Here is a 12,114-nt window from a genome sequence, read left to right on the forward strand (position 1 = left end):
GATAGATAGATAGATAGATAGATAGATAGATAGATAGATAGGGGTGTAACGATATAGTAACTGAATCGAAAAATCTTTTTTAATTCGCAATGATCTACTATATCGTTTGAAAAAGCAAATATTGTACTGTTTGGCTTTGTATCGTATCGTTTAACAATGCAAATAATCTGTATTGAATCGTTTTGCAATGCAAATAATCAATTGGAAAAATGTAAGTATTTTTGCCCTGTATTTAGCAATTTTAAGAGGGAAAATGAAAAAGAGGGGTCTAATTACCTTTCCATTCCATATAGCTACTCTTAGTCTATCGATAAATGTGTGTAATCTCTGTGTTCATGTCAAGGTGCGGGTTTGTCCATATGTGTTGTAATGTCCATATATTTGCTAAAGAATCACAGTGTTTACTTATTTATATCCATAATAATACAATTTTACCTCAAAAAATCCTGCTCTATTGACACGTTTCACATCTTTGCTAAATAGTTACTATATTGATTTTAAATCAGTGAATCGAATTGTATCGTATCACCATGAATGAACCAATATCGTCTTTGTCAACCATGTATCGTGATGCATATCAAATGTAAAATCAGTTGAGGGAAAATCCGTTTTACTCTACTATGTACAGTAGGACATTTGGCTCTCACAAGTATAGTTATAGCATATTCTTCTGTTTATTTTTACTTACTCTTTTATGGCGTAGCTCTTCAGGAGTCTAACTGTCTGTAAGGAGGTTTGTCTTTGAGTCTGTCTGTGTCGAAACCCGGCAGGCAGTCTCACAAACTGCTGGATCAGTCTGAGTTTCTTGTGCGCGCCGCCAAAAGGCCAAGGACGTATCCCGCTTTCTTTTCCCCACATTATGTCATTGAGTTCCACTCTGTGTCATGTTGTGCGTTGTTGCTGTTTATATGTCAACGTCTCAACGCCCTATTTCATTGTGTGTGTGTGAGCTCACTTAACACATGGGCTGCTCAGGTTTATAACATTTCTAGCTGTTGCTGCTGCCGCCGTTCACTCACGCTTTATTTTGAAGAGCCTCGGAAGCTTCGTGCGTGTGCACGTGGGTGTCCACTGACGTTTGAGGAAGATAATCCCTTTGTTTACAAAAGCTTGCGAAACTAAAATCCAAACGGGAGCCGACCATCGCGTTATAGTGTCGCCGTGAAAAAAATCAGATCTCTGCTTCCCTGGCGTTCTTTTCACCTCATTCAGAGATAAAGCCCTTTTTATGTTTCAGAGTAGAATGGAAATCAATGTAACCAGCCTCCGCCATTTTCTCCCTCTCTCTCTCTCTCTCTCTCTCTCTCTGCTACGGGGTGACGTATGGACTCGGGTCATTCAGAGGGCAGGCAGCAGCACGTACAGTTAACCCTTCGTTGTCTCGTTCAGGGACGAGTTTGGCGTGGTGACACCTAGTGGCCTTAACTCGTTACTGAAAATAAACAGAAGAATATGCTATAACTATACTTGTGAGAGCCAATCCTATTGTTTAGTATTACAATGCCATTGGCCACGATATTTGCATATAAATACCCCCCACAGAGAATAACATTCACACCTCCCAGAGAAGTTGAAATTCCAGCGTCTGGACAAACAACATCTCACTTTTGAACTGAAGCTATTCCTCACTAAAACATAAGTAAAATGCCTGTAATATTGTTTTTCGTGATCATTAGAATGTCTAGAACATGTGCATATGTTAATATTGTGAAAAATATCCCCAAAATGCAAATTAGAGCATGATTTATGATTCATGGCTATAAAACCTTACAAAAACATTATTATTTTTTTAACATTACATTTTCCTGTGATTAGGACTCCTACAACACCATCTTTTTTTTTTTTTTTTTTTTTTTTTGGGCCAGTAGAAATTAATTCGGGTCTTGCAGGGTTAAAGTCGCTAATATCTCCTGGGAGAGGTTCACCCGGGCTATATGTCTGGACACACCTCCATGGATCCCATTTGGAGCCCGATACATCGGGCATTCCAGAATGACATGGTCTGCTGTCTGTTCTTCTGTGCCACACGCATAGGTCGCACTAGGGCCCAGGCCCCATCTATGCATGGATGAGTGGAAATGCCCGACGCCGGTCCGGAGGCGATTAAGCCTCACCCATGCCAGTCTAGTCAGGTCCACCCTAGTAGGGGGGAAACCCATGGCCCGGCACGCCAGACAAACTGTGGCTCCTTTGCGGCGAAGCCCAGCAGGCAAGAATGTGGAGATTGTCCACAGGAGTGGGACTCAGGCATCATGTCACAATACGCAAGGCTTCGTTGATGGGCTTATCGATGAGGTGAGCATGAGCACTGCGATTCCATACTGGAGCGGAGTACTCGCTAGTTGAGTAAACAAGGGCCAGGGCTAACGTGCGCAAAGTTCTTGCGCCAGCACCCCAGCCTGACCCAACTAGTCGCCTCATCAATGCCACACGTGTTGTTAGCTTCTTGTGCAGTGACTCAAAGTGTCAGCGAAAAGTGAGCGAACGGTCCAATGTTACCCCGAGGTAGGTTGGCTCGGTGCAAAATGGCAGGGGTGTACCACCGGTATATATCCGGAGATCACGTATATGAAATGTTAACCTGTTACTCTGAAAGAAATAGTCAGTTAGTCAGTCAGACAGACAGACAGACAGACAGACAGACAGACAGACAGACAGACAGACAGACAGTATGACAGGCATGCCAAATTCCAATACCCCAACACTCGTGCCTTAGTCCCGCCAGTTAAGGGTTAGGGGTGCACAGATGGTGCGACCTCGCCCTTAAGGACGAGGTTGATTTCGCCCTTAGGCGTCTTACTGGTATATTAGATGCTGTATTTCTCATTTATGAGCTCTTTGACATGCATTCTTCCACAGCATGCATAACAAACAAACAGCATGATTGATCCAAACCCATTATTTAACTTGTTGCTTCAGTAGTTTTGGTCACTGTTTTTCGCATGTGTAAAAATCCTCCAGTTTAATCAAGTTGGACACTTTCACTCTCTGACCAACATTTTTAAGGATATGAGCAGATCAAAGTTTTGTCTAAAACAAAGGTTCACAAACTTTTCAGGCTGCAACCTCCCAAAACAATCACATTTGAACCAAGGACCCCCTGGGGACCCCCCCCACCCTTACAAGTAGTTGGAATTGTAGATTTTACATTTATTTTGACTCGGTTCCACAGATAAATATTATGGAAATATCTTCAACATGTCTGCCTTTTTCTCATGTAATATTTGACAATTTGGCCAAAAAGTCTTAAAAGTAATTAAATTGTAACTTTTAGAAATGTGGCGATACCCTGTATACACACTGTATGCTGTATGTTGGTTTGTTGAGTGAGAAAACAATGTTGCACATTGAGCTAATCGACCGGGGTCCCCCAAAAGAAAACATCCCTTTGAAGTATAGTAAGGGGATTTTATAAGATATTTGACCAATCTGCGAAGTAAATCGTTACCAAGAAATTTCTTCACCAATGTGTTTCTAAAGGTGTGTAATACTAAAAGGTTGAAATTCAACTCCCGGGGGAAACCTCTTAAAAAAACTGATTTTTATTTGTGCCCACAAAATGATGGTTTAGTGATGAATCATCACTTTTCACCTTTTGTGGGGGCCATTTGTAGCCCACGGAATGTTTTTTCGTGCAAAACAAATGCTTGCAATGGATTCAGCATCATGAAAAACCCCTAGTTAGACCCCTCACATGTTACTTAAAGCAGATTTATTTTTTGTATTTTTTTTCCCTGTATAGTAAAGTTAATGGGACACAAACACAAATCATTTTTTTTAAGAGGTTTCCCCCGGGAGTTGAATTTCAACCTTTTAGTACATATTATTACACACCTTTAGAAACACATTGGTGAAGAAATTTCTTGGTAACAATTTACTTCGCAGATTATCTTATGTTCCCCTTACTAGTATTAGACATGGCGCGTAGACCCCGTCTCCGAGACAGCGTAGTCATGGTGTCCATGCCATAGCCAGAGGGAGGGGGATAAAGGGGGACAAAACAGATAGGCAGTCAACTCTTCCAGCGTGTGGACAAGAAAAGGTTGAAGTGAACACTGTCTGGTTGTACACTAACTGTGTACAAGGGGCTACCCGGTCTCAGCTCCTCCCAAAGCAAATGACCATTTGGGATAGAATGATTTTCGAATGTGGCTATAGACAGACAGACAGACAGACAGACAGACAGACAGACAGACAGAAGAACAGAGTGTATTCCAGATGTTCAGCTAATGTTTGAGGTTTGGTTGAAGCTCACACTAATCGTCTTCACAGCCAATTAGAGAGCATGCGTGCGTGCGTGCGTGCGTGCGTGCGTGCGTGCGTGTCTTACTATACTGGTGAGGGCCAAAAGTCCCCACAAGTATAATGGAATTTGAGAAATAGACATTGTTGTGAAAATGGTTGCTTTGTGGTTAAAACGAGATTTCTATATTTAGTTTTGCAATTAGAAAACTATTCACAGAGGATCGTTTCCGGGGTTAGAGTTGAAGTTATGCCTGATTTAAATACTTAATTGCACTATGGTGCAAAAACGAAAAAAAAAGAAAAACGAAACATGACTTTATAGATCGTCTAATTACGAAAAATCATAAAAATAAAAAAAAATGCATTCATGAAATCACCGTCCCAAAATATTGATGTCCTCACTAGTGTAGTTATATAGAAAGGTGTGAAAGAGAGAGACCGACATACATGTGTGTCTCGTTATGCAGTGGGGAGACATGCAGCCCCTTCAATATGTCACTCTCTCTTCCTCTCTGGCTTTTCTCTCTCGGCTCTGTCCATGGCACCCACACGCTCGCTCGCACGCACGCACGCACGCACGCACGCACACACACACACACACACACACACACAACCACACACGCGTGTGGTTGTGTTAGTGACGTGTTGAGGTTTGTGTCCTGCTGTGTCAGAGGAAACAGTGACCTGCAAGACATTTAGAAGATACTGAGGTTTTAAGGGGGGGAAACACTTTATAAATTGATGGTTATTTACTGCATTTCTGGACTATTTCTAGACCATGTAAAGCCGATTGAAAATGTCTTTCTTTCGTGTGTGCGTGTGCGTGTGCGTGCGTGTGTGTGTGTGTGTGTGTGTGTGTGCACGCAGGCTATGGTCAGACTGGCCCTCAGTCACAGACACCAGGCTATGACTCCATTGCATCGGCCGTATCAGGAATGATGCATATTACCGGACCTGAGGTGAGTGAGTGTGTATGCGTGTGGTGTTTATTGTAGCCTTTGTAGCGACTATAAACATTGGACGCCACTTTGTGTCTCGATGTTGATGGCTTTCATTGAAAATGAATGGTAGCCTGGAGCTTTGTAGCTGCTAGTGTGAACACCATAGATAGGTATAAACAGGCACGTACACACATAGACATCAAAGGGGGCTTGAGCCCCTGCCCTTTTATCCGTCTGTAAAAAGTCCAGACCATGAATGCAGTTTTCACTATGGGGAAAGAATTGCAAACGCCCTCTTTCCATGCCATACCTGAAGGCAGCATTCAAGAGAATCGCCTTGTTCAAGCTCTCCTGAACACACATCTCCAGTATTACCTTTTTTATGCTTGGTTTACTAGTGGGAGAAATATGTGAAAAAGGTGTTCACTTCCGGCAGAAAGCGTGAAAATTTGCACCTAGGGGTATTTGTGTGCGCTGAATTCAAAAATTTACGGTCCCAAGCACTTTTCTCAAATTCACTTTTCTCTAATTCACTTACCATAGGGTTAGGGTTAGGAAAAAATTACCCCCCAAAAATCTTCTTTAAAGTTGTACTATGTAACTTTTTTTATAAAACAAATCTTAAAATTCTCCTAACTATTAAATCACAAAAGTTTTAGAAGATCCGCGCCGTGAATTTCAGCCTGTAAAGCCTTCTCTGTATGTAAACTGAGATCCTTGCCGTGGACCGGATCTCGCGCCAAAATTGCGTCATCACACTACCGGCCAATCACAGCGAGGGTTATACAACTGCCGGCCAATCACAGCGCATCTTGAAGTGGGGTCGCTATGGCAGCCATATTTGTTGTCGCCCGTTTGTACCATCCCTTCTCTAGGTAATTTCGCCTACCAGGCAGGGTGAAGGAGTCCGTATCTCTGGAATTACTGAACGCACAGGAACAAGGGACCCCTTAAAAGATAGATCTCAGCGAGGTGGAGGCAGACGCGGGGGTCTGAAGGTACGAAAAACGGACGAAAGACGCGGACGCGACCGCGGTTTGCTATAGGGCTAATGACCACTAGTTGGGCAACTTACACAGTATGGCTTTAAGTAGCATGTGAGGGGTCTATCTAGGGGGTTTTCATGATTCTGAATCCATTCCAAGCATTTGTTTTGCACAAAAACATTCCTTGGGCAAGAAATGGACCCCACAAAACTATGGTTTAGTGATGAGTCATCACTTTTCACAGTTGTTTAGGGTCCATTTCTTGCCCAAGAATGTTTTTCGTGCAAAACAAATGCTTGCAATGGATTCAGAATCATGAAAACCCCCTACAGTAGATAGACCCCTCACATGCTATTTAAAGAAGATATTTTGGGGGGTCTTTTTTCCCTAGTATGGTAAGTGAATTAGAGCCACCAGATCCCATGGGAAAAGTAATTGGGACCGTCAATTTTTGAATTCGGTGCACAAAAATACCCCTAGGTGCAAATTTTCACGCTTTCTGCCGGAAGTGAACACATTAGCCTATTTTTGTTACATATTTCTTCCACTATACCGAAAATAGCCGACCTCCAAGCTCACAACGCCTCGCGCTGAGCTTGGAGGTCTGCTATTTTCTCAGGGTTCCCACGGTCATTAAATTCCTTGAAATATTTTGAAATTAGAAAAATATTTTTCCAGTACTGGAAAAGTTTTGGAATTGGTCAAGGGTCCTGGAAGGTCCTGGAAAAATAGCCATTTGTTGTCTTTTGGTTTATTGTATTTGGTTATTATTTTGTTAATACCTCTGAAATGACAAATTAAACATTGGCCAATTGTCAAATACTAGAAGTTTGCGGCCCTTCGGGCCACAAAAGTCTAGAGATCAGGACGCTGCGCGGCCCTCACCGCCATGTTGCGGCATCGTGGTGTGTAATGGTCAAATATGGAGATCATATCCCGTGTGACAGTCCAATATATATGCAATCATGCCTACTACATTTTTGGAGGTCAAACAAAAGTAAAAAAAAAAAAAAAGTTTAGATTTTTATTTTTATTTTATAAAGTATTGGTGATGCGATGACGTGGTGTATAATGTTTGGTTTGCATTGTAGATGAGAACTATTTACTGGGCGGCCCATAGTGAAATACGGACATTACTGCGATTGAGGTGAAAGAGAAAAGTAGAAAGTTGTGAGCTAACTATTAGCTATTTGGCTAACTGTTTCCGGGTCGACTTGAGGCTATTTTATACAGATTAAAATATGAGGGTAATAACAAATACAACTGTATACAGAGGTTTGGAAACGACATCTTGCAAAGGTGACATGGGTGTTTGAATTTTTAAGCTATATTTAGTACATAATTATGTAGTACATCTTGGCCAAGTGGTTTGGTATTAAGTTAGCGATACATACGGGTGATGACCCGGAAGTAGATCACTTACTCTGAGGTAATATAAAGATTAGAGGCAGAAATTGTGAAAATAGCAGATCTACATGCTCACAACGCCTCGCGTTGCAAGGCATTGTGAGCGTGTAGATCGGCTATTTTCACATTAAAACCGTGTTATACAAAATTCCTCTACTCTTAGTGCTCGTCAGGGTGCCGGGGTCCCCACTTCAAATATGATTATTTCCGGGGTCATGGCCTGAAAAGGTTGAGAACCACTGGCATACACTACCTGTCTTTGGGCATTGCACATTAGGAGTAAGCGACTCGTTATTGAGCTGAATTATTGTTATATAGTCATGGAAATCGGGTTAAATATTCTGGAAAGGTTTTGGAAATTAATTGGTTATTATGTGTGGGAACCCTGTTCTCTGCACGTCCCTGCATATAAAAAAGCTAGATACCTCTTCAGCTGCTGCAGTTCGCAACACAACAATGTTGTGTTGCGAAACAAAGGCAGAAACATCTCACTCTGTAAGTGTTAATTGTATATGTGCTCATTTTTGTTTGTTTTTATTTTTGTAAGCTGATGTTTTTGTTTTTGTTTCTCGTTTGTAGTGTCATTCATGTTATTTTATTGCAGTTTGTTTTTTCATTTTCATTGTCATGTATTTGTATTTGTTGTGTCTCTAAAAAAAACAAAAAGAAAATAAACATATTGTTTAAAAAGAAACATCTCACTTGATGATGGATAATGCGTGAATAGATCCAGACAGCACACATACCACTGACAAATCATTCCATAACATAAAGTCATGTCCTTCATTAGTCCTTTTCAACATCTCAACAGCTATGACTGTTTATTTTAACTCCCTTTGTAGCATTATACCATCAACTACTGTCAGTTGAGCGCTGTCCTTCGTCTTATGTTTGATGGATGTAGGAGATGACACGCCAATAAACAACTTTATAATATGCATTTTAAATAAATAGCTCCATGTGTCTCTATGAAGGCACATACTGGCATGGCATTCAACAAGATGTTAAAACAAAAAACATGTGCGGTTATTTTACCAACTGCCATCATTATTTATTGCATGTCATTAAATAGCCACTTGAAGACAAACATTCAAAGACAAAAGCACTTAGTCAAAAAACTTGAAAAAGACCTTTGTGACATTCTCTCCAAACATTTTCCGTACAAAAAATGTCCAATGTTTGGGTTTTAGCTTATTTTCTTATCAAAGTCAGTAGGGCATTCACGAATAGTGATTTTTAGTATTCAAATTATTCGACCAATCACAGTGAATCACAAATTATTCGACCAATCACAGTGGAATATATGACTATTTGAATAGTCGAATATTCGACAGGACTGGCCAAACTGTCAAATATTAAGTAAGCAAGAGGCGGACATTGTGAAAATAGCCGATCTACATGCTCCGTTGCGAGGCGTTGTGAGCATGTAGATCTACTATTTTCACAATATTTATCTGCGGAACCGAGTCACATTAAATGTAATACCTACAATTCCAAGTGCTTGTCAGGGTGGGGGTCCCCAGTTCAAATATGTTTATTTTGCGGGTCACGGCCTAAAAAGGTTTGAGAACCCCTGGTATAGAGCATTAACAAATTAATTCACCAAGGACCATTGACAACTCATTTTTATGACTTCCTAGCTAGCCAAGCTTTATAAACAATACATTTTTTAAAGAGAAAACAATAAAAATATATATATATATATATAATCTATATAATATTCGACTTCGAATAGTGACTTTGATATTCGAATATTCTAATATTTGGTGAATGCCCTAAGTCAGTTTCTAAAACTACTAGTGCCATTCCTTGATTCTGATTGGCTGGTTGCCGTGGTATATGAGACTAATAACCCACACCTTTAATCAGTTTATATCAAAGCCAGGTGCGTTATGTCTTTCCACTGTGCCGTGAGGCTGAACTGGAGAAGCGAGCGTTTGATTTTCCCTCAAATCCTGCCGTGTGGGTGTTTCTAAGCACCGCCCGCATGCATAGGACAGTGACTGAATGGCTCCGGGCGGGGCTTGTAAAGGCAACAAGCCCCCTCTATTCTCCAGGCACATACTCGGCTGTTAGTTTAGGTTGCTATGCTAGCGTTTTTTATGTGATGTTATCCCACAAAGCAGCTAAATCTGGATGAAAATAAACATGTGTATGGATCGAATATGGTTCTTAACACGAGACTGATCTAACACATAAGTGCTGTTTCCCTATTTTTTGGCAAAAAGAATGACGTGACTTTATAAACACACACTGGCTTCCGTAAGTTCCGTTCCTGGATGTGGCTGGTAAATAAGGAAATGTCTGGTGGCGGAGAAGTGTACCTTTTTCTTAAAAAAATGGAATGCTATGATTTTCATGTTGCAGTATTGTGACCGTTTTAGAAAAGCAATAAGCCACGCTGAGAGGCCACGCTGAGAGGCCACGGCTGAGAGGGTCGGAAACACTTGGCTGACGCCTCGTGTTTCCCAAAGCCTCTCAGCCGGTGTATACTACCCCGGTAACCACTCGCCTCTTGTGGCTTATTGCTTTAATAGCCTTTTGGGACATAGTGCTGCCCATCCCTGCTATAGCGTGGCTGTTCAGTGACAGGGCTACTAATGTCATCCAATCAGGAGAGGGAACCCATACAGGATACCGGACCAGTGAAACTGGAAGTGATGACACAAATTAAAACAAGCAGACACAACTAGAACTGGAACACTAATCGAAGCTGATAGCATGATCTTTGTGGGGTTCTCTCTCGTGATTGGATGAAATTGGTATGCTGACATCAAATGCATACTGTAGGCCAGGGGTCTTCGACGTTTTCAGGCCAAGGACCCCTTAGTTGAGAGAGAGATGAAGACGGGATCCCCATAACCTGTTAATAGATTCCATAAATTATAGTTTCATCGTTTGATATGTTGGAATCATGTCAATTTGTGTTTTCAGATATTTAACCACTTGAACCGTCAATACTTAAAAACTTGACCTTTCACTCACTACTTAGTCTACTCTTTTCACCCTCTACACCAAAGCTCTTTGCCATTGCCATAGTACATGCTGTGTGTTTGTTGGCAGGGTGGTGAGCCGGTGAGGCCGGGCGTTGCCATGACGGACCTGGCAACGGGCCTGTACGCACACGGAGCCATCATGGCTGCCATGCTGCTGCGCCACAAGACGGGAAGAGGAACGCACCTGGACTGTAACCTGCTGTCCTCACAGGTACACACTGTGTGTGTGTGTGTGTCAGGCACGTGCACACATAGACATCAAAGTGGGCTGGAGCCCCTGCCCTTTTATCTGTCTGTAAAAAGTGCCCTCTCCAGACCATGAATGCAGTTTTTACTATGGTGAAAGAAATGCAAATGCCCTCCTTTCCATGACATACCTGAAGGCAGCATTCAAGAGAATGTGCCTTGTCCAAACTCTACTGAACTTGAATGCAGCATCTTATGTTGAAAGGATGTCCCTCTCTGTGTAGAAATCCATGCCATTACGAAACATCTCCAGTATAGACTTGATTATGCTTGGTTTAGTGTGGTATCACACACTGAAAATAGCCGACCTCCAAGCTCACAATGCGTTGCGTTGTGTCGCGTCGCTAGCTTGGAGGTCTGCTATTTTCGATATTTCCAACAAAAGGCCCTTTTAGAAATGTCAGCCCCTGCCTCTATAAAATGTTCTGCACGTCCCTGGTGTGTGTGTGTGTGTGTGTGTGTGTGTGTGTGTGTGTGTGTGTGTGTGTGTGTGTGTGTGTGTGTGTGTGTGTGTGTGTGTGTGTGTGTGTGTGTGTGTGTGTGTGTGTGTGTGTGTGTGTGTGTGTGTGTGTGTGTGTGTGCGCGCGCACACATTCTCCTCACTTCGGTTTCGTCTTTACAAAATAATCTAAGCATACAGATGTGCCATTTCAAAACCTCACACGTCCTACCATTGGCAAGACATTAATTAGATTTGCAGAGCATTGAGCTTGTATATCAGCTATTTTTTACTTCAAAGTTTAAATCGACTAGTCCATGGGCCATACGAGATGTCACTCTCGGAAAGGTGGCAAAGATTACTTAGCATCTTTAAGAAGCTCTATATCTGTAGATAATATTTTGGTATGATAACCCTTTCTGAGACACAGCTAAATTGGTGTTATCGGCCGCTAAAGTGGGTGTCCCATTAACTTTCCTAGACAGGAAAAAAATGCAAATACATTATCTGCTTTAAGTAGCATGTGAGGGGTCAAACTAGGGTTTTTTCATGATTCTGAATCCATAGAACGCTTGTGTTTTGCACAAAAAAAACATTCCTTGGGCTAAAAACGCCCCCCACAAAACTATGGTTTAGTGATGGAAACTGTGAAACTTTTCACAGTTTTCTGGGGCCGTTATGTGCTTGTAGATCTGCTTATAGAGCTTGTAGTTCCGTGGGACACAGGGATGGGCTTCAGGTAGCTCTGATCCAGAGCGTTTAGTCGGAGGCCTTAGGGATTTTTCGTGCTAATCAGTCTAAAAGCGCCACATTTTGCACAGATGTAGCCCAGGGCTAGCCTCGCAAGCCATCCC

General features: G+C 41.9%; 1 protein-coding gene across 1 annotated transcript in view; it reads left to right on the top strand.

Moving 5' to 3' along the window:
• Positions 1–12,114, top strand: part of sugct (succinyl-CoA:glutarate-CoA transferase) — a 172,966-nt gene that overhangs the window by 18,838 nt on the left and 142,014 nt on the right. Inside the window, exons 7-8 of the mRNA XM_080752184.1 lie at positions 5,113–5,204; positions 10,643–10,786. Of these exons, the coding sequence (XP_080608310.1) occupies positions 5,113–5,204; positions 10,643–10,786 (236 nt within the window). The remainder of the gene's footprint in view (positions 1–5,112; positions 5,205–10,642; positions 10,787–12,114) is intronic.

The sequence above is a fragment of the Nannobrachium achirus genome (assembly GCF_963921795.1).
Source record: "Nannobrachium achirus genome assembly, chromosome: 21".
NCBI classification, from domain to species: Eukaryota; Metazoa; Chordata; class Actinopteri; order Myctophiformes; family Myctophidae; genus Nannobrachium; species Nannobrachium achirus.